This window comes from Scyliorhinus canicula, chromosome 12, assembly GCF_902713615.1.
Source record: "Scyliorhinus canicula chromosome 12, sScyCan1.1, whole genome shotgun sequence".
In the NCBI taxonomy this organism is placed as follows: domain Eukaryota; kingdom Metazoa; phylum Chordata; class Chondrichthyes; order Carcharhiniformes; family Scyliorhinidae; genus Scyliorhinus; species Scyliorhinus canicula.
The window spans coordinates 5,675,841-5,703,227 of NC_052157.1; the positions used below are offsets into that span (position 1 = coordinate 5,675,841).

General features: G+C 44.4%; 1 protein-coding gene across 1 annotated transcript in view; it reads right to left on the minus strand.

Annotated features, from left to right (window-relative positions):
* Positions 1–27,387, minus strand: part of spg11 (SPG11 vesicle trafficking associated, spatacsin) — a 209,404-nt gene that overhangs the window by 138,142 nt on the left and 43,875 nt on the right. The window contains exons 11-13 of the mRNA XM_038813292.1: positions 24,527–24,703; positions 24,321–24,392; positions 10,956–11,074 (exon numbers count right to left, since the gene is read on the minus strand). Coding sequence (XP_038669220.1) covers positions 10,956–11,074; positions 24,321–24,392; positions 24,527–24,703 — 368 coding nt within the window. The remainder of the gene's footprint in view (positions 1–10,955; positions 11,075–24,320; positions 24,393–24,526; positions 24,704–27,387) is intronic.

Sequence of the window (27,387 nt, forward strand, 5' to 3'; positions counted from 1 at the left end):
ACAGGGCGACAGACAGGGCGACAGACAGGGCGACAGACAGGGCGACAGACAGGGCGACAGACAGGGCGACAGACAGGGCGACAGACAGGGCGACAGACAGGGCGACAGACAGGGCGACAGACAGGGCGACAGACAGGGCGACAGACAGGGCGACAGACAGGGCGACAGACAGGGCGACAGACAGGGCGACAGACAGGGCGACAGACAGGGCGACAGACAGGGCGACAGACAGGGCGACAGACAGGGCGACAGACAGGGCGACAGACAGGGCGACAGACAGGGCGACAGACAGGGCGACAGACAGGGCGACAGACAGGGCGACAGACAGGGCGACAGACAGGGCGACAGACAGGGCGACAGACAGGGCGACAGACAGGGCGACAGACAGGGCGACAGACAGGGCGACAGACAGGGCGACAGACAGGGCGACAGACAGGGCGACAGACAGGGCGACAGACAGGGCGACAGACAGGGCGACAGACAGGGCGACAGACAGGGCGACAGACAGGGCGACAGACAGGGCGACAGACAGGGCGACAGACAGGGCGACAGACAGGGCGACAGACAGGGCGACAGACAGGGCGAGGTTTGGTGCTCGAGGGAGCACTGCACTGTCAGAGGGCAACTTCAAGTATTTAACCTCATCTTTTCTTCTACTCATTTCATCCTTAATGATGGCCGGCACTATGTTTGGGGCTCTGGAAGGAGTGGCATCTGGATGGAATTCCCACAGAACTAACCCTGGGAGGCTGCTGCTATCATGAACAGTGCTAAGAATTTGTACTGGAGCTGTCATCAGATTAAGTGCAAGCACTACAGGCATACACCGGAAAGAGAATCAATCACAGATATAGGAGAATGAGATATATGGAAAAAATATGTTTTTTATTATATTTTGTTAAAAAGATAGGTATGCCTCATGCGTGACGTGCATGTAAAGTCAGGCTTCTAAAATGCAAAAATACACTGTTTGAATGGATAGTCACTGTTCTTCACTTCTGTAAATTACACTTTCACCTGATTAAAACACAAGAGTATAGAACATTTTTATATAATGGATAACCAATGAGTACATGAAAACAGGTGGAAAAAAAATAACAAATCCCAAGCCTCACAAATGCATAAATAGGCATCAAGACAATTAATATCAGATTTGAAAAAAGCTTTTTCAAATGTTTTCCAGTTTGCAGAGAATGGAATACTATTATTCAAAGCATATTATTAAAAGATGAATCCCTGCAAATGCTTCATCTACCTGGAAACAGTTCTCTTAGATCAATTATTTATTTAATAAATTGTTTGTGGTAGACTTGAGGGAGGCATTCAAGATGCTGAGAGTTATGAACAGAGTAAATAGTGAGAAACTGTTTCCTTTCACAAAAGCATCTATAACTAGAGGGCACAGATTCAAAACAATTGGCAGAAGGAGGAAAAGATTTTCCACCCAGAGGGGGGGGCGGGGTTAGAGTCTGGAACAAACTTCCCATGGGGGTGGTGGAGGCAGGTTCAATCGAGGTATTCAAAAGGGAATTGGATTGGTATCTGAAAAGAAAGAATGCGTGAGGTTACAGGGATACATCAGGGGAGTGGGACTGGGTGGAATCATCTTTCAGAGAGCCAGTGCAGAATCAATGGGCCAAAAGGCCTCCTTCTGTACTGTAAATATTCTGTGATTCTCTTCTGGAACAAGTTCACTGTTTTGCGAGACAACCTCAAGAGAAAGCTGCATTATTAAACAATCAAGTTTCTGACTTGCCAACTTTATTCCTTTCCTTTTTTTTATAAATTTGGAATACCCAATTGCTTTTTCCAATTAAGGGGCAATTTGGCGTGACCAATCCATCTACCCTGCACATCTTTGGGTTGTGGGGGTGAAACCCACACAGACACAGGGAGAACGTGCAAACTCCACACAGACAGTGACCCAGAGCCGGGATTCGAACCCAGGTCCTCAGCGCCGTAGGCACCAATGCTAACCACTGTGCCGCCCTCCTTTCCTTTTTCTCTTAAAAAAATAATAAATTTAGAGTACCAAATTCAGTTTTTCCAATTAAGGGGCAATTTAGCATGGCCAATCCACCTACCCTGCACATCTTTGGGTTGTGGGGGCGAAACCCAGCAAACACGGGGAGAATGTGCAAACTCCACACGGACAATAACCCAGAGCTGGGATTGAACCTGGGACCGCGGCGCTGTGAGGCAGCAAGGTATTTAGCCTTGCTGGAGTGTGATCCCACTTCCCCTTTTCATCTCACTCAGGTGGTCACACTTTGTCACTGCGCCCAGATATTGCCAGCAGCTGATTATTCAACCATAGAAAGCATCACAGCTGAGCTTGACACTATTCTCACCTAATACCCAGACACAAGTTTAAATTAATTATTTGTATTACACCATAATAACCTGCAAATCATAATGTTTGAGGCATGGAATAGAGATGCTCAAAAATGAATCCATCGGGGTAGCACAGTGGTAACACTGTTGCTTCACAGCACCAGGGTCCCAGGTTCGTTCCCAGCTTGGATCACTGTCTGTGCGGCATCTGCACGTTCTCCCCCTGTCTTCGTGGGTTTCCTCCGGGTGCTCCGGTTTCATTGAACAAGTCCCGAAAGATGTGCTTGTTAGGTGAATTGGACATTCTAAATTCTCCCTCTGTGTACCCGAACAGGCGCCGGAATGTGGCGACTAGGGAATTTCCTCAGTAACTTCATTGCAGTGTAAGCCTACTTGTGACACTAATAAAGGTTATTACTTCACTGTACTCTTAATTTCAGATTTATCCTCATTAAACAAAATTCAAGATGATCACACCAAACCCAATCTCTACAAAACTGCACTTACCCATAATAATCCAGGTAAGCATACAAAAGATAGCGCAGCTCATGCTCAAGGCAGTACAGGATGAAAGTGCTGTGGAAGTCAAGCCCATCAGTAGACTTGTACACTGGAACTGGGTGAGGGTCTTGCATCAGTCCCTGTGTGCAGCTTAGTCTCACCAGGAGTTGTCTGAAGTCTTCTAGCTCTGAAGGGATGAATACTCCTTTTCTGTTACAACAAATGTGAAAATAAAACCAAGTTGCCATGAGTTAGCTGCAATTAGTCTGTAACCCACCATATTCTATTTCTAGTCCACAGATACAAAAAAATTATGGTTTCACCATTCAACAACTCGATGTTTGAAATTTGAGTGTTGCAATTTTTTTTTAAAAAGTTAACGTTAAACACAACTATGGCCCATAAACTATTGGGGTCAATTAAATAAGGTCTAATTTGAACGGATTGCAAACAACAAACATTAATTACATGGGTAATGGGAAGAGCATACACACAATTATGGCCCACTCTCTGCATCACTCTGCAGTTCGTTCAATCACTCCATTGCCAATTTTTTTTGCTCGAGTGTTGGCACAGCATTATGAATAATGACATCCCTCCTAGACTTCTGCTGCTAAAGGTGGAACGAGTATTTGTGAAAACAGATATTTACCGTGCCAATTTATTTAGTATCTCATTTCTCATGTAGCTACTGCAGCATGTATTCTGATTCACAGCATTGGGCGTCAGGGGTGGCCAATTTGCAGAATTCCCACTACTTTGGGAGGCTTCGATCCAATCACAAACTTTAGCCCAACAATGCCTGGAAGTCAGGTAGGTCCACAATACCTCGGGACTGCAAGACTGAATTGCTGTGGAGAGATTTGTGTAGCAGCGTCAAAAGTTAAGAAAGTGGAGAAAAGATCATTTTAAAAGCAACACAGGGAGAGAATGGTTCCTGGAACACAACAATTACACCGTGACCTCTAAGCAACCTTATGAAAAATTCCAGTTTCAGCCAACAAGGCAACACTGATCCCGAGAAAGAGGGTTCAGAAAAGTGACACAAGGCTGATACCAGAGTAAGAAAATTGAAGTGCTTTGGAAAGATTGCAGCAATTTATGTTCTTGTTCCTCAACAGGAGATTCTTTCAAGGTAGAAATTTGAAAGATTATAGAACAGAGGAAGGGAACATGGGGTCAAAATGATGAAGGAAAAGCTTTGAACCTGTCAAAGTTCTCCATACAAAAAGCAAATCTGCATTATATAACTGCTCCAAACAAACAACTACCTTTCTGAACTACACGAACAATCAAACTGCAACTATGACTACAACTATAGAACATACAGTGCAGAAGGAGGCCATTCAGCCCATCGAGACTGAACCGACCCACTTAAGCCCTCACTTCCACCCTATCCCCGTAACCCAATAACCCCTCCTAACCTTTTTGGACACTAAGGGACAATTTAGCTTGGCCTAGCCACCAAACCTGCACGTCTTTGGACTGTGGGAGGAAACTGGAGCACCCAGAGGAAACCCACACAGACACGGGGAGAACGTGCAGACTCCACACAGACAGTGACCCAGCAGGGAATCGAACCTGGGACCCTGGCGCTGTGAAGCCACAGTGCTAGCCACTTGTGCTACCATGCTGCCCTGAACTATGTTCACCCTAAATGCAGTTCCAACTAAACTTACCGACATCCAATTTTCTAGACAACATAATTCGCTCCTTTGCGACATTATCCCACCATTTGGCCCAATCCAATATGATCACGCAGGAGTTTCGATCTCTCTCTGGACACTCAGCAGTCACATTTTCTTGGCTCACAATTTGCTCCAGAATAGCAGCAGAACTAGCATCAGTATTTTCGACCTGCAATAAGCTGAAAAAGCCCACAAAATTAATATCTTTCATGACATCATTGATCATGAATACACTGCTACAAATATAATTGCAATATTATTGCAAAAAGTTTTTGGCTGGCCAGGAAGAAAGCTGCAAATTCAATAAGCCAAAATACTTTGCATAAAGCCAAAGCCAATCTTAAAGCCAGGATAATTAATTGCTCAGGTCCTTTCCTGGTGGAGTCTCAATTTTCTCATCTCCTCATCTCTCCCAACAACTAGAGTAAAGCTTTGATTCTGTGATCAAGTGGCTATTATTACTATATCAGTTTGGAACATGCGCCAGTTGGCTATTTGAACACAAACAGCATCACTGCCACACTCAATCTTGTCTTCATCCCCAACATGCACACAGACGGAACCGGTAGAGGTTGCTGGATAGTAATCGGCAACGCAGCCAAATTCTCCTCTCCAAGAAGAAGGCCAACTGTGATGCTCCAATGGCTTTGTTGAAATTCACCAAAGAATTTTATTTGGCACCATCATACACCGGTGCCAAAGAAGAAAAAGGCAACGTGCCTCAATGACTACCGTCCGGTGGCCCTGACTTCATTCGTAATGAAGTGCTTCGAGAGGTTGGTCATGAACGCATCACCTCCATACTCCCAGAAGGCCTTGATCCACTGCAATTCGCATACTGCCGCAACTGGTCCACAGCAGACGCCATCTCCCTGGCCCTACAATCATCCCAAGAGCATTTCGACAGCAAGGGCTCCTACCTCCTACATCAGACTCCTATTTATTGACTACAGCTCCGCCTTTAACACCATAATCCCAGCCAAGCTCATATCAAAGCTCCAAAACCTAGGACTTGGCTCCTCATTTTGCAACTTGATCCTCAACTTTCTGACCCACAGACCACAATCAGTAAGAATAAACAACAAATCCTCCTCCACAATAGTCCTCAATACCGGGGCTCCGCAAGGCTGCTTACTTAGCCCCCTACTATACTCCGTGTACACACACGACTGCATGGCAAAATTTGGTCCCAACTCCATATCCAAGTTTGTTGACGATACGACCATAGTGGGCCGGATCTCGATAACGACGAGTCAGAATACAGGAGGGAGATAGAGAACCTAGTGGAGTGGTGTAGCGACAACAATCTATCCCTTAATGCCAGCAAAACTAAAGAGCTGGTCATAGCAAAGTACTGTACAGACCCCTGTCAGCATGAATGGCCAGAGGTGGAGATGGTTAGCAGTTTCAAATTCCTAGGGGTGCACATCTCCAAAAAAATCTGTCCTGGTCCACCCACGTCAATGCTACCACCAAGAAAGGACAACAGCGCCTATACTTCCTCAGGAAACTAAGGAAATTCGGCATGTCCACATTAGCCCGTACCAACTTTTACAGATGCACCATAGAAAGCATCTATCTGGCTGCATCACAGCCTGGTATGGCAACTGCTTGGCCCAAGACAGCAAGAAACTTCAGAGTCGTGAACACAGCCCAGTCCATCACACGAACCTGCCTCCCATCCATTGACTCCATTTACACCTCCCGCTGCCTGGGGAAAACGGGCAGCATAATCAAAGACCCCTCCCACCCGGCTTACTCACTCTTCCAACTTCTTCCATTGGGCAGGAGATACAAAAGTCTAAGAACACGCACGAACAGATTCAAAAACAGCTTCTTCCCCGCCAGACTCCTAAACGACCCTATTATGGACTGACCTCATTAACTCGACACCCCTGTATGCTTCATCCGATGCCCGTGTTATGTAGTTACATTGTGTACCTTGTGTTGCCCTATTATGTATTTTATTCTCTTTTATTTTATTTTCACATACTTAATGATCTGTTGAGCTGCTCACAGAAAAATACTTTTCACTGTACCTCGGTACACGTGCCAATAAACAAAATCCAATCCAATCCAAGAATGGAAATCTGGCCTGTCACCTTCCTAGGCTGCATTACTTAGATACTTGCTGAGTATACTCACTAGGCTATCAGTGAATCAAACGGAATGAAATGAAATGGAAATGAAAATTGCTTATTGTCACAAGTAGGCTTCAAATGAAGTTACTGTGAAAAGCCCCTAGTCGCCACATTCCGGCACCTGTTTGGGGAGGCTGGTACGGGAATTGAACGGTGCTGCTGGCCTGCCTTGGTCTGCTTTAAAAGCCAGTTCTTTAGCCCTGTGCTAAACCAACCCCAGTCTGAAGCCTGGTTAGTCTAAATAAAATAACTCAGTAAGCCTTCATTAAAGGAATTCTATTTCAAAATATTAGGCAGGCAATAAATTCTGACCCAGCCAGCGATGTTCACATCCTCCAAATGATTTTTTTTTAAAATCTACAAATAATACAGATGTGGATATATCCAGTCTAGAGTAGAAGCCACAGTTGACTACAAAGGAATATTTGCTAAACCACAAGAATAATTCCGAAATAAATTGCACCAATATGGATCTAACTTTCTAGCTGAGAGAGAGACAAGGGGAAAAAAAGTCGCTGCCTCACAGCACCAGAGACCCGGGTTCAATTCAGACCGCGGGTGACTGCGGAGTTTTCACATTCCTACCATCTACGTTGGTTTACTCCGGGTGCTCCGGTTTCCTCCCAGAGTCCACAGATGTAATTAGGTGGATTGGCCATGCTGAAGTGCTCCTAGGTGAGTTTGTGGGGATTGGGCATAGGTATGGTGCACTTTCAGACGGTCGGTGCAGACTCTGTGGGCCGAATGGCCTCCTTCTGCAGTGTCGGGATTCTATGATTCTACTCTGTATTGTTCTTCTGTACTTTTCCATAGCCAACCTAAAAACTTCATGTTACAATGATCGCTGTCCTGTTCTCAACAGCCTGCAGTCAAGCATATTTTCACAAGGTAGACAGATCTACAGTATTCACAAACTTACAGGAAACAAAATCAAATCTGTAATTGTAACACTCAATTAGTTTCTGTTAGTAGATTAGCTCTTAGTCGAATACGGATGTGTGATGTTGCCTAACATTAACAATAGATGTTGACACCGAATAATAACATGCAATTCATTTGTTGTCTGGGAATTATCCTGATGTCAAAGATGATGCAATTTAAAAACTCACCCATAGTGTTTGAAAGTTTTGATCAGATAACACGTAACCACATTGTAATAGAAGTATTGATTTATTTAAAAATGATAAATAAAAGGTGTACTGTTTTACGGAAAAGCATATTCGTTTTCCAAAAGAACTATCAAGATTAATTAGCTTTTGGCACCATGGTATATGATGTGGACGTAGTAACAATTGTTATGCAGGGTGAGGAGACAGGAGAACAAGGAAGAGGGAGAAATATGGGAAGCGAACAAAGATAAAACTACTCTGAGCCACATCTGTGTACCACATGTAGAAACTCGTGATCTGGTAAAACAATCACCTGCGTGTGGCATTGGTGAAAAACTTTATGATTCAAAGCATCTTTAAGACCATTTTCTACTTATCAGTCTACTTCTGCTCTACAAATAAGTTCCTTTTTGTAAAAGCGCTAAAAGAATTAATCTTCAATAACAGCCTTCACTAATTATTTCAGAAATTAAATGAATAATTATGAAAATATTATTCACATCAGTACTCCTACAGTGAGCTCATTAGGGTTGCTCTAATTATTTTCATTAGCTACCATGCCATGAACAAGATTTTTTTTTTAAATCATCTTTATTGTCACAAGTAGGCTTATATTAACACTGCGATGAAGTTACTGTGAAAAGCCCCTAGTTACCACATTCCGGCGCCTGTTCAGGTACACAGAGGGAGAATTCAGAATGTCCAATTCACCTAACAAGCACGTCTTTCAGGATTTGTGGGAGGAAACCGGAGCACCCGGAGGAAACCCACGCACACACGGGGAGAACGTGCAGACAGTGACCCAAGCCAGTAATCGAACCTGGGACCCTGGAGCTGTGAAACAACTGTGCTACCATGCTGCCCTTTATTTAGTACATGAAAAGAAAAGCAAATAAAAAGAAAATACATAACAGGGCAACACAAGGTCCTGGTTGACGGCTTCAAATTCCTAATGGTGCACATCACCAACAATCTGTCCTGATTCACCCACATCGACGCTATGAGCAAGAAAGCACAACAGCACCTGTACCTTCTTAGGAAAGTAAGGAAATTCGGCATGTCCACATTGACTCTTAGCAATTTTTACAGATGCACCATAGAAAGCATCCTATCGGGCTGCATCACAGTCTGGTATGGCAACTGCTCGGCCCAGAACCGTAAGAAACTACAGCGAGTCGTGAACACAGCTCAGTCCATCACACAAACCTGCCTCCCATCCACTGACTCTGTCTACACCTCCCACTGCCTGGGGAAAGCGGGCAGCATAATCAAAGATCCCTCCCACCCGGGTTATTCACTCTTCCATTGGGCAGGAGATACAAAAGTCTGAGAACACGCACTAACAGATTCAAAAACAGCTTCTTCCCCGCTGTTACCAGACTCCTGAATGACCCTTGTATGGACCTATCTGATCTCTTCAAACATCTTCTCTACTGAGTAGTACTGCACTCCTGTATGCTTCACCCGATGCCTGTGCCTATGTATTTACATTGTGTATTTACGTATACACTTTTTTCATGTATGGAATGATCTGTCTGGACAACACGCAGAACAATACTCTTCATTATACCTCAGTACACGTGACAATAAAACAAATCCAATTCCCCATATTATTCAATTTTTTCTGATTCGATTCTCTATTATTTTCCTCCTATCCAGAAGATCAATCCTGGGGTAACTAACAAACTAGGTTTGTTCTGCATGTTTCAAACAAGCTACAAATTAACAGAGAAAACAGATTTGTAAAAATTACATCGTGCTTTTAATTACCATGGGATATTCCGGAGCTCTTTTACAGCCAATCGAGTATGTTTTCAAGTATAGTCATTAGGGGCAGCACGGTGGCCTAGTGGTTAGCACAACCGCCTCACGGCGCTGAGGTCCCAGGTTCAATCCCGGCTCTGGGTCACTGTCCGTGTGGAGTTTGTACATTCTCCCCGTGTCTGCGTGGGTTTCGCCCCCACAACCCAAAAATGTGCAGAGTAGGTGGATTGGCCATGCTAAATTGCCCCTTAATTGGAAAAAATAATTGGGTAATCTAAATTTATAAAAAAAAAGTATAGTCATTATAACATGGAAATAAACAGCCACCAATTTGGGCACAACAAACTCCCGTCAACAGTAACGTGACAATGGCCACGTAATCGTTTTTAGCGATGTGAGGAGCAAATATCGTCCAGAAGTAAGGAGGATTGTCTTGTTCGTCTAAATAATGTCACAAGATCCTTACACATCCAATCAAGAGAGCAGACAGGCCCTCAAGACTCATTTTGAAAATGGCATTTCTGACAGTGCAGCTCTGCATTCCATACCAGACCATCAACCTAGACTCAAATCTGTGAAATTGGCCAGGAACACAATCTTCTCGGGATGCTGCCAATTAATATTCGTAATATTGGAAGAAGAGTATGGAAAAGTACACTATAAAACATAAAGGACTATGTGCATTATGCAGTAACAAAAAGCATAAAGTACATATTTGCTTTCAGGAAGTAGGAGGGCTTTCTTAAATGTAAGACCATAAGACATAGGAGCAGAAATGAGCCACTCAGTACATAGTCTGTTTAGCAGATATAATCCTCAAATTCACTTTCCTGCCTTATCCCCCCTAACCCTTGATTCTCTTACTGATTAAAAGTCTACCTCAGCCTTGAACATACTTAATGATTCAGCCTCTACACCTCTCTGCAGTAAAGGATTCCACAGATTCAGTACTCTTGGAGATGGAGAAGTTGAAGATTTTTTTTAAAGTGGCAAATATAAATGGTTTACAGCAATGGATTTTTAAAACGTTCTGCCCCGTTTCAAACTGCAGGTGTAAGCAAATCCATGGATTTGATCGTGCATTATAAAACTGCTCAGTTTATCAAGTGCTGCGGAGTGGCACGTCAAAATCCAAGGTGAAGAGTCACTATGGGCCCCCTATCCTAGCAGAGCAGCTTAGGTAACGTGTCAAACATAATCATCTTTATCAGTGTTTCACCTTTGCTTCATGGAATCCATCCAAATTCTGAGGAGATTATGTAGATGAAACATTATCGAACAGGGAGCTTAAGACTGTAAATCAGGCTCTGGTTTCTTCCATTAGTCAAATGGTTGCTGCACTTAAGACAACACAAAAACATTTCAGCTTTGTAATTCACTGCTGTAGCCACTGTGCATCATGTATTAATGAACTTTACCTGCTGTGTAAGGAACATTTCTCGTTGTGCGGGGAGGAGGAATACAGGTTCTCTACCAAGTGAGCAAATTTCACCATCTCCTGCTCTTCAACAGATAGATAGTCCTGGAGGTTTTCCACCTAAAAAGGAGGGCAATTCATCAGGAATAAAGACAATTACAGCTGAGGAAGTCCATTTATGCTCATTCCATGCACTGAATCTTACGGTCCCTCTATTACATTAGTTAAGTATTTCTTGAATAATTACAAACTTGTTGGCCTTTCAACTCTTATGCTATCCAAAAAGGCATCCCTGCTAGTGTCCTAGGCACCACCAGTTTCAGTTGTTCCATCAATGACCTCCCTTCCATCGCTTCCATCAGCGCCTTTGGAGTCTGCACGTTCTCCCCGGAGTCTGCAAATCACTCTGTTCATGTTGAAGTGCTTCCTGACGTTAGTCCTGAGCTTGGGTCACTTCACTCCTGATTAGCCTATTCTATTCAACTAACAAATTACAAACCTCAGGACCAGGCGAGATTGCCAAATGACCGATACCTGGACCACAAATCTCTCTGTATGAAATCTTCCTGTTAAGAATTAGCTTAGCAAATTTATATTTGTGGGAATTAGAAAGGTATAAATTTAAGTTAAAATTTGAGTTTCGGTTTTTGAGAGTTAATGAAGGGTTAAATCTTCAATTTAGCTTCATGTTAAGTAAAGGTCTGCAAAAAACGTGCCTGCATTATAATGAAGATTTTATGACATTAAAGCAAGTACAGCGTTTTTTAAAAACAAATCTGTTGCTCAGAAACCAGAGGCCCACACCGAAAAGCAGAAGCATTTCAGCTTGGAACAAGATGACCCAGAAGCAAGAAGCATTCCACAGAAACTGCTGGAACAGGCAGGACAATACGGAGAGTCAGAAAGGAAATTCTGGAAACTAAAGAACAGAAAGTCTCAGAAATCAGGGAATGGGACCGAAGAGAGTCCCGGAAAGTCAAGGGAACAGAGAACAGAAATCTGAAAAGAAGGTCCTATTCAGTGAAGAGGAGCAGAGAAAGGCTCCCAGTTAAGACAGGGCTGCAAAGTGCTGACCTGGAGACATCAGCTAGCAAAACACCAGATATCTGCAGTGATCTTAATGTTGGTGATACCCTAACACAGCCTGTGAAGCAACAATATTCTGTTGGTGTGGCTGGGTACCTGAGAGATTGTATGGAAGCTTAAATACACATGATAATCCAGATTTCAGGAATACTGGGAGAGGTTGAAACCCTGGATGTGGATCCTCGCTGAAGGCAGAGAGACAACTTTATTTGGGAGGAGATTCCAAAATGTGTCCTTCGAGAGCAGAGTTTGGAAACCCTCATGTGAAAGCCAGAGTTCCAGTGAGGCCAGTTGGTTCACAGCATGGCAAGCATTTGGGGGGAATTGATGAGAAATCTGCAGAACTTGTAGTGGGAGGCATCTGTCACTTCCTTTCAGTGTGGTGTGGCTGACCATAGTTTGTTACTGATTTACATAGATTGTGTATTTACTGATGACATTAGAACAGCGTTTTTCGAAGAGCAGGTCACAGCCTGTGGGTTAGTCTCAGGTGGGTTTTGGGAGGGTCGCGGAGCAAATGGCCGCAGCATTCCCGATTGCAGGAGATGAGTCCATCGGCCGCTGCTGGCATTTTTGTTGAGAAGGCCAGAAACATAAATAGGTGGTGTATATACTGGACAGGTTCTCACAACAGAATCTGTAGGAAAGGGCTTCTCAGGCGAGTTCAAAACAGAACCGAGCAGTGCTTGTGTTAGCTCTGTACCGAGCTCCAGGGTATAGCTGCCATTAAGGAGTAGTTCAGCATTTTCTTATTTACGGTTTATTTGCGGTTTTATTAGTTTGTTAAAAGTTCATAGGCAGTCCTGTGACTCAGTTCACCCATGTCTCTAAACAAAAAATAAAGTTAGGATCTATCAAGCCAGGTTCCATCCTGGGACCTGAATTGTCCAGTGGCAACAATAGCTGGGATCGTAACACCTCCCAATTGAAAAAAAAAATCTATCCTGTTCTTTTTAAATATGTTTGACATGAAAGTGCTTGGTGCTTTCAACAGAACCTCTGAGAACTTTGTAAAGCAGGTTTGATGTGGCAGCACAATCACACTCCATGCTGCATCAAACAGAATTGGTTCAAGTTACCCTCTGCGCTTCAGGGGCTGGTTTAGCACAGTGGGCTAAACAGCTGGATTGTAATGCAGAACAACGCAGCAGCGCGGGTTCAATTCCCATACCGGCCTCCCCGAATAGGTGCCAGAATGTGGCGACTAGGGGTTTATCACAGTAACTTCATTGAAGCACTTGTGACAATAAGCGATTATTACAATAAGCAATTATTATTATTATGGAGAGCCTCATGTTACTTGTCTGGAGTCAACTCAGGGTCCAACCCCAGGTTTGTATTACACGCTCATGAGTGAATCAATTTCCAAAGCTGAACTGGAGGTGCAAAATACAAGCTAAAGAAACAATTACTTTCACTCTCCATCCTACTTGATCCAGCAGAGGGCAGCAGAGGGCAGCAGAGCGGAGCTACTGATTGGCTGTTCCGGGGAGATTTGCATACGTGCAGTGCGGTCAGCTTAATTTGAAGGTTTAGATTTAGAACAGTACAGCACAGAACAGGCCCTTCGGCCCTCGATGTTGTGCCGAGCAATGATCACCCTACTCAAACTCACGTATCCACCCTATACCCGTAACCCAACAACTCCCCCTTAACCTTACTTTTTAGGACACTACGGGCAATTTAGCATGGCCAATCCACCTAACCCGCACATCTTTGGACTGTGGGAGGAAACCGGAGCACCCGGAGGAAACCCACGCACACACGGGGAGGACGTGCAGACTCCGCACAGACAGTGACCCAGCCGGGAACCGAACCTGGGACCCTGGAGCTGTGAAGCATTGATGCTAACCACTATGCTACCGTGCTGCCCCGTCATGTGTACCAGCGAAAGAGACCAGAGGAGTTAGAGTGCAAGCAAGCATCCAGCAGAGGGCAGCAGAGCGGAGCTACTGATTGGCTGTTCCGGGGAGATTTGCATACGTGCAGTGCGGTCAGCCTAATTTGAAGATGGTTTGTGAAGGGGCTGTTGTCGAGTGACAATTTAACCCGAAACACTTCCTCAGTGTTTCCCTCCCTACCCACTCCTCTAACCAAAAAAAAACAACCGTGGTTGTCGGGAAGGTAAGTTTATCTCTTTAAAAACATACCTTGAAGGGTGACATCACAGCAAAGCAGTGACCTGATTGGCTGGCAAGGAAAGTGCTCCAATTAGCAGTTGCTGGGAGAAATTTAAATCTTCGTGTGTTGGTGAGTATTGTGATTGGTAAGTAAAATCTTTATTCTTTTCACTTATTAATTATTTGATACTATATTTGTAATCAGTTACGGTAAAGAGCAAAAATGGCAGGAGATCCCAGACCCGTGTTATGCTCCTCGTGCGCAATGTGGGAGTTCAGGGACGCAGCCGATGCCCCTGACTTCTTCATGTGCGGGAAGTGTGTCCAGCTGCAGCTCCTGTTAGACCGCATGACGGCTCTGGAGCTGCGGATGGACTCACTTTGGAGCATCCGCGATGCTGAGGAGGTCGTGGATAGCACGTTCAGTGAGTTAGTCACACCGCAGATTAGGATTGGTGAGGGAGACAGGAATGGGTGACCAAAAGGCAGAGAAAGAGCAGGAAGGCAGTGCAGGTGTCCCCTGCGGTCATCTCCCTCCAAAACAGGTATACCGTTTTGGATACTGTTGGGGGAGATGACTCACCAGGGGAAGGCAATAGTAGCCAGGCTCATGGCACCGTGGCTGGCTCTGCTGCACAGAAGGGCGGGAAAAAGACTGGCAGGGCTATAGTCATAGGGGATTCAATTGTAAGGGGAGTAGACAGGCGTTTCTGTGGTCGAAAACAAGACTCCCGAATGGTATGTTGCCTCCCGGGTGCTCAGGTCAGGGATGTCTCCGATCGGCTGCAGGACATACTGAAGGGGGAGGGTGAACAGCCAGTTGTCGTGGTGCATATAGGCACCAACGATATAGGTAAAAAAAGGGATGAGGTCCTACAATCAGAATTTAGGGAGTTAGGAGATAAGTTAAAAAGTAGGACCTCAAAGGTAGTAATCTCAGGATTGCTACCAGTGCCACGGGACAGTCAGAGTAGAAATTCAAGAATAGTCAGAATGAATACGTGGCTTGAGAGATGGTGCAGGAGGGAGGGGTTCAGATTTTTGGGACATTGGAACCGGTTCTGGGGGCGGTGGGACCATTACAAACCGGATGGTCTACACCTGGGCAGGACTGGAACCAATGTCCTAGGGGGTGCTTTTGCTAACACTATTGGGGAGGTTTTAAACTAATGTGGCAGGGGGATGGGAATCAGATTAGGAAGTTAGAGGTCAGTAAAGAAGCAGCAACTAAAGCCAGTAAGGTACGAGACAATAAACTCAAAGGGACTAAGGGGAATAGTAGACAGGGAAGAGATGATGAACGCAAAGGTGGTCTGAGGTGCATTTGTTGTAATGCGAGAAGTGTAGCAGATAAGGCAGATGAACTTAGGGCTTGGATCAGTACCTGGGAATATGATGCTATTGGTATTACTGAGACTTGGTTGAGGGAAGGGCAGGACTGGCAACTGAATATCCCAGGGTATAGATGCTTCAGGAGGGATAGAGAGGGAGGTAGAAGGGGTGGAGGAGTTGCATTACTCGTCAGAGATGATATCACAGCTGTGATTAAGGAGGGCATGATGGAGGATTCAAGCACTGAGGCAATATGGGTGGAGCTGAGAAATAGGAAGGGTGCAGTAACATTGTTGGGACTTTACTACAGGCCTCCCAAAAGCGAGCATGAAGTAGAGGTACAAATATGCAGACAGATTATAGAAAAATGTAGGAGCAATAGGGTGGTTGTGATGGGAGATTTTAACTTCCCCAACAGTGAATGGGATTCGTGTAGTGTTGGAGGCGTAGATGGAGCAGAGTTTGTAAGGAGCATCCAGGAGAGTTTTTTAGAGCAGTATGTAAATAGTCCAACTCGGGAAGGGGCCATACTGGACCTGGTATTGGGGCATGATCCCGGCCAGGTGGTTGATGTTTCAGTCGGTGATTATTTGGGAATAGCGATCACAATTCCGTAAGTTTTAGAATACTCATGGACAAGGACAAGAGGGGTCCGAAAGGAAGAATGCTAAATTGGGGAAAGGCAGAGTATAACAAAATTCGGCAGGAGCTAGGGAATGTGGATTGGGAGCAGCTGTTTAAGGGTAAATCCACATTTGAAATGTGGAAGTCTTTTAAGGAAAGGTTGATTAGAGTGCAGGACAGACATGTTCCTGTGAAAATGAAAGATAGAAATGGCAAGATTAGGGAACCATGGATGACGGGTGAAATTGTGAGACTAGCTAAGATGAAAAAGGAAGCATACATAGGATCGAGGCAACTCAAAACTGATGAAGCTTTGGAGGAATATCGGGAAAGTAGGACGAATCTCAAACGCGCAATAAAGAGGGCTAAAAGGGGTCATGAAATATCTTTGGCTAACAGGGTTAAGGAAAATCCCAAAGCATTTTATTCGTATGTAAGGAGCAAGAGGATAACTAGAGAAAGGATTGAACAAGTATTTTTCTTCAGTATTTACAAATGAGAGGGGCCATATTGTTGGAGAGGACAGCGTGAAGCAGACTGATAAGCTTGAGGAGATACTTGTCAGGAAGGAAGATGTGTTGCGCGTTTTGAAAAACTTGAGGATAGACAAGTCCCCCGGGCCTGACGGGATATATCCAAGGATTCTATGGGAAGCAAGAAATGAAATTGCAGAGCCGTTGGCAATGATCTTTTCGTCCTCGCTGTCAACAGGGGTGGTACCAGAGGATTGGAGAGTGGCGAATGTCGTGCCCCTGTTCAAAAAAGGGAATAGGGATAACCCTGGGAATTACAGGCCAGTTAGTCTTACTTCGGTGGTAGGCAAAGTAATGGAAAGGGTACTGAGGGATAGGATTTCTGAGCATCTGGAAAGGCATTGCTTGATTAGGGATAGTCAGCACGGATTTGTGAGGGGTAGGTCTTGCCTTATTGAATTCTTTGAGGAGGTGACCAAGCATGTGGATGAAGGTAAAGCAGTGGATGTAGTGTACATGGATTTTAGTAAGGCATTTGATAAGGTTCCCCATGGTAGGCTTATGCAGAAAGTAAGGAGGCATGGGATAGTGGGAAATTTGGCCAGTTGGATAACAAACTGGCTAACCGATAGAAGACAGAGAGTGGTGGTGGATGGCAAATATTCAGCCTGGAGCCCAGTTATCAGTGGCGTACCGCAGGGATCAGTTCTGGGTCCTCTGCTGTTTGTGATTTTCATTAACGACTTGGATGAGGGAGTTGAAGGGTGGGTCAGTAAATTTGCAGATGATACGAAGATTGGTGGAGTTGTGGATAGTGAGGAGGGCTGTTGTCGGCTTCAAAGAGACATAGATAGAATGCAGAGCTGGGCTGAGAAGTGGCAGATGGAGTTTAACCCTGACAAGTGTGAGGTTGTCCATTTTGGAAGGACAAATCTGAATGCGGAATACAGGGTTAATGGTAGGGTTCTTGGCAATGTGGAGGAGCAGAGAGATCTTGGGGTCTATGTTCATTGTTCTTTGAAAGTTGCTACTCAAGTGGATAGAGCTGTGAAGAAGGCCTATGGTGTGCTAGCGTTCATTAGCAGAGGGATTGAATTTAAGAGCCGTGAGGTGATGATGCAGCTGTACAAAACCTTGGTCAGGCCACATTTGGAGTACTGTGTGCAGTTCTGGTCACCTCATTTTAGGAAGGATGTGGAAGCTTTGGAAAAGGTGCAGAGGAGATTTACCAGGATGTTGCCTGGAATGGAGAGTAGGTCATACGAGGAAAGATTGAGGGTGCTGGGCCTTTTCTCATTGGAACGGAGAAGGATGAGGGGCGACTTGATAGAGGTTTATAAGATGATCAGGGGAATAGATAGAGTAGACAGTCAGAGACTTTTTCCCCGGGTGGAACACACCATTACAAGGGGACATAAATTTAAGATAAATGGTGGAAGATATAGAGGGGATGTCAGAGGTAGGTTCTTTACCCAGAGAGTAGTGGGGGCATGGAATGCACTGCCTGTGGTAGTAGTTGAGTCGGAAAATTTATGGACCTTCAAGCGGCTATTGGATAGGTACTTGGATTAGGGTAGAATAAGGGAGTGTAGGTTAACTTCTTAAGGGCAGCACGGTAGCATTGTGGATAGCACAATTGCTTCACAGCTCCAGGGTCCCAAGTTCGATTTCGACTTGGGTCACTGTCTGTGTGGAGTCTGCACATCCTCCCCGTGACTGCGTGGGTTTCCTCCGGGTACTCCGGTTTCCTCCCACAGTCCAAAGATGTGCAGGTTGGGTGGATTGGCCATGACAAATTGTCCAAAATTCTATGATTAACCTAGGACAAAAGTTCGGCGCAACATCGTGGGCCGAAGGGCCTGTTCTGTGCTGTATTTCTCTATGAATTGGCCCACTTAAAGACAAAAGAGGGAATTTATGCGTGGACTCAGAGGAAATGGGTGAGATTCTTAATGAGTACTTTGCATCGGTATTCACAAAGGAGAGGGACAAGACGGATGTTGAGGCTAGGGATGGATGTTTAAATACTCTCGGTCAAGTTGTCATACGGAAGGGGGAAGTTTTGGGTATTCTAAAAGACATTAAGGTGGACAAGTCCCCAGGACCGGATGGGATCTATCCCAGGTTACTGAGGGAAGTGAGGGTCAAAATAGCTGGGGCCTTAACAGATATCTTTGCAGCATCCTTGAGCACGGGTGAGGTCCCGGAGGACTGGAGAATTGCTAATGTTGTCCCTTTGTTTAAGGGTAGCAGGGATAATCCAGGGAATTATAGACCTGTGAGCTTGACGTCAGTGGTAGGCAAACTGTTGGAGAAGATACTGAGGGATAGGATCTATTCACATCTGGAAGAAAATAGACTTATCAGTGATAGACAGCATGGTTTTGTGCAGGGAAGGTCATGTCTTACAAACCGAATAGAATTCTTTGAGGAAGTGACAAAGTTAATTGATGAGGGAAGGGCTGTAGATGTCGTATACATGGACTTTAGTAAGGCGTTTGATAAGGTTTCCCATGGCAGGTTGATGGAAAAAGTGAAGTCGTATGGGGTTCAGGGTGTACCAGTCAGATGGATAAAGAACTGGCTGGGCAACAGGAGACAGAGAATAGTGGTGGGAGTGTCTCAAAATGGAGAAGGGTGACTAGTGGTGTTCCACAGGGATCCGTGCTCGGACCACTGTTGTTTGTGATCTACATAAATGACCTGGAGGAAGGTATAGGTGGTCTGATTAGCAAGTTTGCAGATGATACTAAGATTGGTGGAGTTGCAGATAGCGAGGAGGACTGTCAGAGAATACAACAAAATATAGATAGATTGGAGATTTGGGCAGAGAAATGGCAGATGGAGTTCAATCCAGGGAAATGCGAGGTGATGCATTTTGGAAGATCAAATTCAAGAGCGGACTATATGGTCAATGGAAGGGTCTTGGGGAAAATTGATGTGCAGAGAGATCTGGGAGTTCAGGTCCATTGTACCCTGAAGGTGGCAACACAGGTCGATAGAGTGGTCAAGAAGGCATACAGCATGCTTGCCTTCATCGGACAGGGTATTGAGTACAAGAGTTGGCAGGTCATGTTACAGTTGTATAGGACTTTGGTTTGGCCACATTTGGAATACTGCATGCAGTTCTGGTCGCCACATTACCAGAAGGATGTGGATGCCTTGGAGAGGGTGCAGAGGAGGTTCACCAGGATGTTACCTGGTATGGCGGGTGCTAGCTATGAAGAAAGGTTGAGTAGATTAGGATTGTTTTCGTTGGAAAGACGGAGGTTGCGGGGGGACCTGATTGAGGTCTACAAAATTATGAGCGGTATGGACAGGGTGGATAGCAACAAGCTTTTCCCAAGAGTGGGGGTGTCAGTTACAAGGGGTCACGATTTCAAGGTGAGAGGGGGAAAGTTTAAGGGAGATGTGCCTGGAAATTTTTTTTACGCAGAGGGTGGTGGGTGCCTGGAACGCTTTACCAGCGGAGGTGGTAGAGGCGGGTACGATAGCATCATTTAAGAAGCATCTAGACAGATATACGAATGGGCGGGAACAGAGGGAAGTAAACCTTGGAAAATAGGAGACAGGTTTAGATAGAGGATCTGGATCGGCGCAGGCTGGGAGGGCCGAAGTGCCTGTTCCTGTGCTGTAATTTTCTTTGTTCTTTGTACTTCATCTAAAGCACCAATGGGGGAGCGGGAGATGCAGGGAGGAAAAGGCCTTTTCTGGAAATGATTCTATTTTCGACCAAGACAGTGAAAACAAGTTATTTATTTATTAAATGTGGCCACTTTTGATTATTTACACATTTCTAAATTGAACCACATTGATTTGTTTAGACTGCGGCTTATCTTCTATCCCTTTGGAGTCCTTCCAAAGTACCTAGTCTTGTCTTCCCGAAAGCAGCTGCAAACTAATTCTATAAATTGGTGAGCATTATAAAGCTGATTTGAATAAACATGGTGCATAACTGAACTGGGAAAATTCTTGGAACCAACTTGAAAGAGGCAGACTCCTCATTGTGGCATTACATTACACCACCCACACAAATCTTTGACTTTTATAAAATATATAAAACAGGCGCTGATGGGGAGACTGCCTCATTCAAGCGCATTCCAAGAAGCTGTGTTGTTTCGGAAAGGGGACAAGAGTAATTACGTGCATCACAGAGTCAGTTCTGGGCAACATCGATGGAAACCCAGGAACTGTGTGGTCCAGAGAGGGAAACAATCAGATCCTCACAAACTTATAGAAAAACTAATAGGATTTATGATTACATTTTTTTGTTCTGACTTTTCAATAACACATTCTTGAAGATGCACTTTTCAGAGAATGCATTTGTGACGAGAGCAAACACAGTTAACAAGATCAATGAACACCCTTCACTTACAAGCTTGTAATACAAACCTGGAGTTGGACCATGAGCTGACTCCAGACAAGTGACTCTCTAGATAGAAGACGGTAACTTGAACCGCTTCTGTTTGATGCAACATGAAGTGAAATTGTGGTGCCACATCAAACCTGGATTACAAAGTTCAACACTTTGAAAATGAGAGCCTCCAAGTTAGCATGAGTTATTGCACCAAAGGTTAATGTATCAAGTTCTGTACTAAATTAGTATGTGTGTTAATATTCTTTATTTGAAAAAGGTTAATGCATTAAGATTGAGGAGGGAGAAATTGTATACAAATGTCTTCAGCATTCGTTCAATCTAAGATTCACAGCATTGATCAGGTTTCTCGTCTTTTATTACAATCACACAAGTAGCTCAGGAAAATCTGAGGAGAAAGGGTAATCAATCTATTTCAATCGTGGTCATTTTTTTCTAAAAAGGCAGTATAACGTTATTAAAAACACAATTGCTCTTTCTCCAATCCTGGAGGACAAGCCAATTCATAGTTGAATAAGCATCAGTCTATTTTCATGAAGCAGGTTTAGATTTGAGCACAAAATCTAGGCTGACAATGCAACGCTCCCTCAGAATTACACTGCGACAGCCTTTCAGATTAATGTTAAACTGAGGCCCAGTTTGCACTCTAGAGGTGAATTCCAAAGGAGAGAGGCAGGGTTCTCCCCAGTGTCCTGCTTGATATTTTAGTCCTCAGCCAATATTACTAAAATGACTTATCCGATCATTGTCTCACTGCAGTTCATGACAGCTTGTGGTGTGAGAACTGGCAACTGTGTGTTGTTTATATTACAATAGCTCATCTGTTGGATGGCTGATTTGTGATGCAGAGCGACGCCAACAGCACGGGTTCGATTTCCATACCGGCTGGGGCTATCCATGAAGGCCCTGCCTTTTCAACCTTACCCCTCACCTGAGGCGTGGTGACCCTCAGGGCAAATCACCACCAGCCAGCTTTCTCTCAAAAAGGGAGAGCAGCCTATAGTCCTCAGAGACTTCGACGACTTTCATACCTCAAGGAGGACAAGGCAGCAAACACCAGCGGAACACCATCTGGAAGTTCCCCTTCCAGGCCACAACAAACTGCCTTGGATATATATTAAAGTTACTTCCCTGTCGCTAGATCAAAATCCTGCAACTCCCTTCCTAATAGTACAATGGGTGTATCTACACCACATGGACTACAGGAGTTCAGGGAATAGAAACGTGGAAGCATCGAAAATATAAGTAGAAGTCAGCCATTCGGCCCTTTGAGCCTTTTCTGTCACTCAATATGATCACGGTTGATCCCGTAACTCAACACTCCCACGCTCTCCCCATACCCTTTGATGCCTGTACAGTCTAGAAAGCTATTTCCTTCTTAAATATATTCAGTGACTAGGTCTCCACAGCCTTCTGTGGTGGAGAACTCCACAGGTTCACTACCACAGAAGGTTGTGGATTCGTCACTGAAGGCAGCTCAACATCACCTTCTCAAGGGCAATTAGGAATGGGCAATGATTGTTCGCCAAGCCATTAATAAGCCCCCATTCTCTTGAATTATTTTTTTTTAATAAGTATTTTATAGTCAGTAAAGCACTTCAGGGTATCCCAAGGTTGTAAAAGACGCTATGGAAATGCAAGTTCTTTCAAGATAATTTGTCTCCTTGACCTGTAAGATGTATCAAGGTAAACTGATGACATTTAACCAGAGAACAGTGAACATAATGTTCTTACTTTATGCACATATCCAACGTCGCCAAGCTTGATAAGAGTGAGTAGCTCAGCTTTTTTTTTCAAAGAAAAGGATGTCAGGAAAATTAACTGCATGTTAGCAATCAGAGTTTCTAACGGAACTGCAGATGGAAATCAATAAGCCACTGCCAATTTAGTCAGTCATTAGCCAAGAACAACCACAAATATTTGGATAGGTGGAAAATGGAAAGGATTAAAAGTATAGCAAAAAACAAAACACATGAAGAATGAAGGCTGATTCAGAAAAACCTGGTTACACCTTCACTTCAGGAAGACCATACAGCCTCCATTAAATGGTCATGTTTCTGACTATTAACTGGGGTACATGTGGAGGAGTAACTAGAAACCTTTTACAGAGATCCAAAAATTGTGGCACAAAAAGAAGCACACCATTTAAGAATTTCTGAAACTGGAGCCGAACTCCGTGGGCAGCACAATAGCACAATGGTTAGCATAGTTGCTTCACAGCTCCAGGGTCCCAGGTTCGATTCCCGGCTTGGGTCACTGTCTGTGCGGAGTCTGCACACTCTCCCCGTGTGTGCGTGGGTTTCCTCCGGGTGCTCTGGTTTCCTCCCACAGTCCAAAAATGTGCGGGTTAGGTGGATTGGCCATGCTAAATTGTCCCTTAGTGCCCAAAACGGTTAGGTGGGGTTACTGGGATAGGGTGGAGGTGTGGGCTTAAGTGGGGTGCCCTTTCCAAAGGCCAGTGCAGACTCAATGGGCCAAATGGCCTCCTTCTGCACTGTAAATTCTATGATTCTTTCCTGCCAAACAAGGTGGAACATTCTGCATGGAATTCTTCCATTAAAACTCCATTGTTCCAGTTAGCAAACGAGACGGATAACATTTAAAGCAACAGCCTAAAACAAAACAATCCAAATATCCTGATTTTACTGGGCATACAAGATATTTTTTCCATGTGTCCTTTTGTTAATGATGGAATCGGAGGTCAATCATCACAGCATTAAACAGTGTACATGAATATAATGCCAAATGATGTAATCAAACAAAATTTTCTACAACTTTCCTTCTCAATCTGTACCAGCTTTCACATTCAACAAGCGAAAATCTCCCTTGATCAGGGATTTACAAGAGAAATATTCAGCTTGAAATAGTTAACGCATTTTTTTTGAGGGGCAACGAGACAGAAAAGAGCTGAAATACTACCAGTTGTACTAAATTCCAGATGTTTTAATGTGTATTCTAAATTGCTGCAGTGTATCGAATTATCATCCACTTAATTCAAATAGAAAGAGAAATTAAAGTAGTCTGAGCCCGTCGTGGTTTCTTGCCTAAACATGTTAAATGGAGGTGTGTATGTGTGTGTGGTCAGTCACACATGCGTGTCTCTGTTTAGGCTCAAACAAGAATAAACGGTCAGTAGTGGGTTGAAGCACTGGAGGGTTACGAGCTTGTCGAATTGCATCTCTGCATGACTCAGCATCCTTCAGTAAAGGGAGGAAAAAGAAAACTTACCCTGCATTCTGCTACTGAAGCCACACACTGTTGCCCTGACACACATTATCGCTTCTTTGCCTAAAACATACCTTATCGAAACTTTTCATTTCACCAAACAGCCTAAAGATGCTCACTCAATTTCTTACCAGGAAATCCCGAAGATCTCGATCATCTGTGTAGCAACAAATACGGTGCAATTGTCTCTTCACATCAAATCCCTAATATCAAAGAGAAATAATACTATTGTTCTGAAAAATATCATCCTCCAATTTGATACCATGTAAAATAGTTAACTATACAACAGAACTGGATAAACAGTCCCATGATTTCTGGACAGCATTTCATTACTTACCATGTTTTTAAGAAGTTGCCTAGCCTCCTGCAGGTCCTTTTGTAAAAGACAATCGTACGTTAGGTTTAATCCGGCTTGCATGAGTACGTTCAGATTCTTCATAGGTTTCTGCTGGGCTGTGAAGTAGCCCTGAGCTCGGGGAATCTGATTATTTAGTATGGCATCACGAACAATTTCCTACAAAGATTAAACCAAGAGAATTTCAAATTTAAAAAAATATATATCCTTGGTGGAAAATTTTGAACACTAAATGTGAGATTTTCCCATCGATATTTCTTAAATACGTACATTATTAATGCACTTAAAATAATCGGGTTAGCCCCTGGAAGGAAGTATAAGCTTTGGAGTCACTAACCAGGTTCAATCTGCACTGCAGTCATTAGTGAAGGATTTATTTTCACAAACTACTTAATTTAACAAGTATAAATCCCACCTTTGGGATATATGGGCTAAGGAACAAAAGTTAGTGAGGTCGGGGTGACAATTTTGTACCGTTCAGCGCAAAGGAATCAACAATGGCCTGATGATAGAGTTCAGTAAGGTGCTGCATCTTCAGACTACCAAGTGGTTTGCTTCTCTACTCACTAAAGCTGGAAAATAAGGCACCACCAGCAAAATTAATTATCCACTTTGCCGAATGCCAATATGATGACATTACAGTTTATGCAAAAAATACATCATTTTAAGATTTTCCTCCTCATATTTCTAAATACGACAGAGAAAATGTGTCACTTGAAGGGGAATGCAAAACTAGGGGTCATAAATAAGATAAATAGCATTAACCCTAACAGAGAATTTAGGCGAACTATCTTTAACCTGAGCCGGGTGAGAATATGGAAATCACTACCAAAAGGAGTAATAGAGGTGAATAACATCGAAGCATTTTAAAAGGGGGATGAGGAAGAGCACAATAGGAGGATAATGTTGATACGGTCAGATGATAGGTGCAATAGCCTTTTCTTGTGCTGTAAACTTGATCATTCACCCCCCCACCATCTGGCCTGCCTTGCAAAATCCTACCAACTGTCCTGGTTTGAGACAATTCACACCTCTTTAACCTGGGATTACCCCTCTCTCGGGATCTGTAAAGACTTAAATATCTGCAAATTCTCGCATTCAAAGCATTGTCATGCATCTTTGACTTTGTCTATATAGATGTTTCTGGAATTTACTTGTCATTCACCTGAGGAAGGAGCAGTGTTCCGAGAGCTAGTGATTTGAAACAAACCTGTTGGATTTTAATCTGGTGTTGTAAACGAGGGGCTGGTTTAGCACAGGGCTAAATAGCTGGGTTTTAAAGCAGACCCAGGCAGGCCAGCAGCGCGGTTCAATTCCCATACCAGCCTCCCCGAACAGGCACCGGAATGTAGCGACTAGAGGCTTTTCACAGTAACTTCATTTGAAGCCTACTTGCGACAATAAGCGATTTTCGTTTCATTTTTTTCATTTTAAGACTTCTTACTGTGCTCACCCCGGTCCAACGTCACCCTCTCCACATCATAGATAAGATATAGTCAACATCTTTTCCCAGAGGTAGGGGAGTCTAAAACTAGAGGGCATAGGTTTAAGGTAAGAGGGGGGAGATACAAAGGGTCCAGATGGGCAATTTTTTCAGACAGAGGTGTCTGGAATGAGCTGCCAGAGGTAGTGGTAGAGACGGGTACAATTTTTAAAAAGCACTCAGACGGCTGGCGCTGCCAAACATCAGCAACTGTATTGGCGAATATAGCCATGATCACAAAGTGGGTGGTGGGGGGAGGGGCGGCATGGGTACGTATGGAGGTGGCTTCATGCAAGGGCACCAGCTTTGGGGCGTTGATAAAGGCGCCTCTGCCGTTCCTGCCGGCATGGTACTCCACCATTCTGTGGTGGTGGCGGCCCTGAGAGTCTGGGGGAAATGGAGACGACATGTGGGAGCATCGGTTTGGTCTCCAATCTGTAATAAACACCGGTTTACCCCGGGAAGGATGGACGGGGGGGGGGCTTCGGAGATGACAGAGAGCAGGATTGAGATGATGGGGGATATGTTTATAGAGGGGAGCTTTCCTAGCATGAGGGAGATGGGAGGATAAATTTGATTTGGCGAGGGGAAACAAATTCAGGTACCTGCAGGTGCGGGATTTCTTACGTAGGCAGGTTTTCAACCTTCCTGCTCCTACCACAGAGGGGGATACAGGACAGGGTGGTTTCCAGAGAATGGGTGGGAGAATGGAGGGTCTCTGACATTTGCAAGGAACTTACAGGGTCAGAGGAGACGCAGACTGAGGAGTTGAAGCACAAGTGGGAAGGGGAGTTGGGAGAAGAGATAGAGGATGGTCTATGGGCGGACCCGTTGAGTAGAGTCAACGCATCCGCAACATATGCCAGGCTCAGCCTGATACAGTTCAAGGTCGTTCACCGGGCCCACTTGACAATGGCCCGGATGAGCAGGTTCTTTGGGGTAGAAGATGCGTGTGCAAAGTGTGCGCGAGGGACAGCAAACCATGCCCACATGTTCTGGGCATGTCCGAAGCTTAGGGGATTTTGGCAGAGGTTTTCAGAGGTCATGTCCACGGTATTAAAAACAAGGGTGGCGCTGAGTCCAGAGGTGGCGATTTTCGGGGTGTCGGAAGTCCCCGGAATCCAGGAGGAGAGAGAGCCAGACGTTCTGGCCTTGGCTTCCCTGGTAGCCCGGAGAAGAATACTATTAGCTTGGAGGGACTCAAAGCCCCCAAAGTCGGAGACCTGGCTATCGGAAATGGCTAGCTTTCTCTGTTTGGAGAAAATCAAGTTTGCCTTGTGAGGGGGGGGGGGGGTTAGTTTAGTTTAGAGTAGGGGGTTAATAAAGGTGGAACCTGTTACGGAGGAAGCAGGCTTTTGCA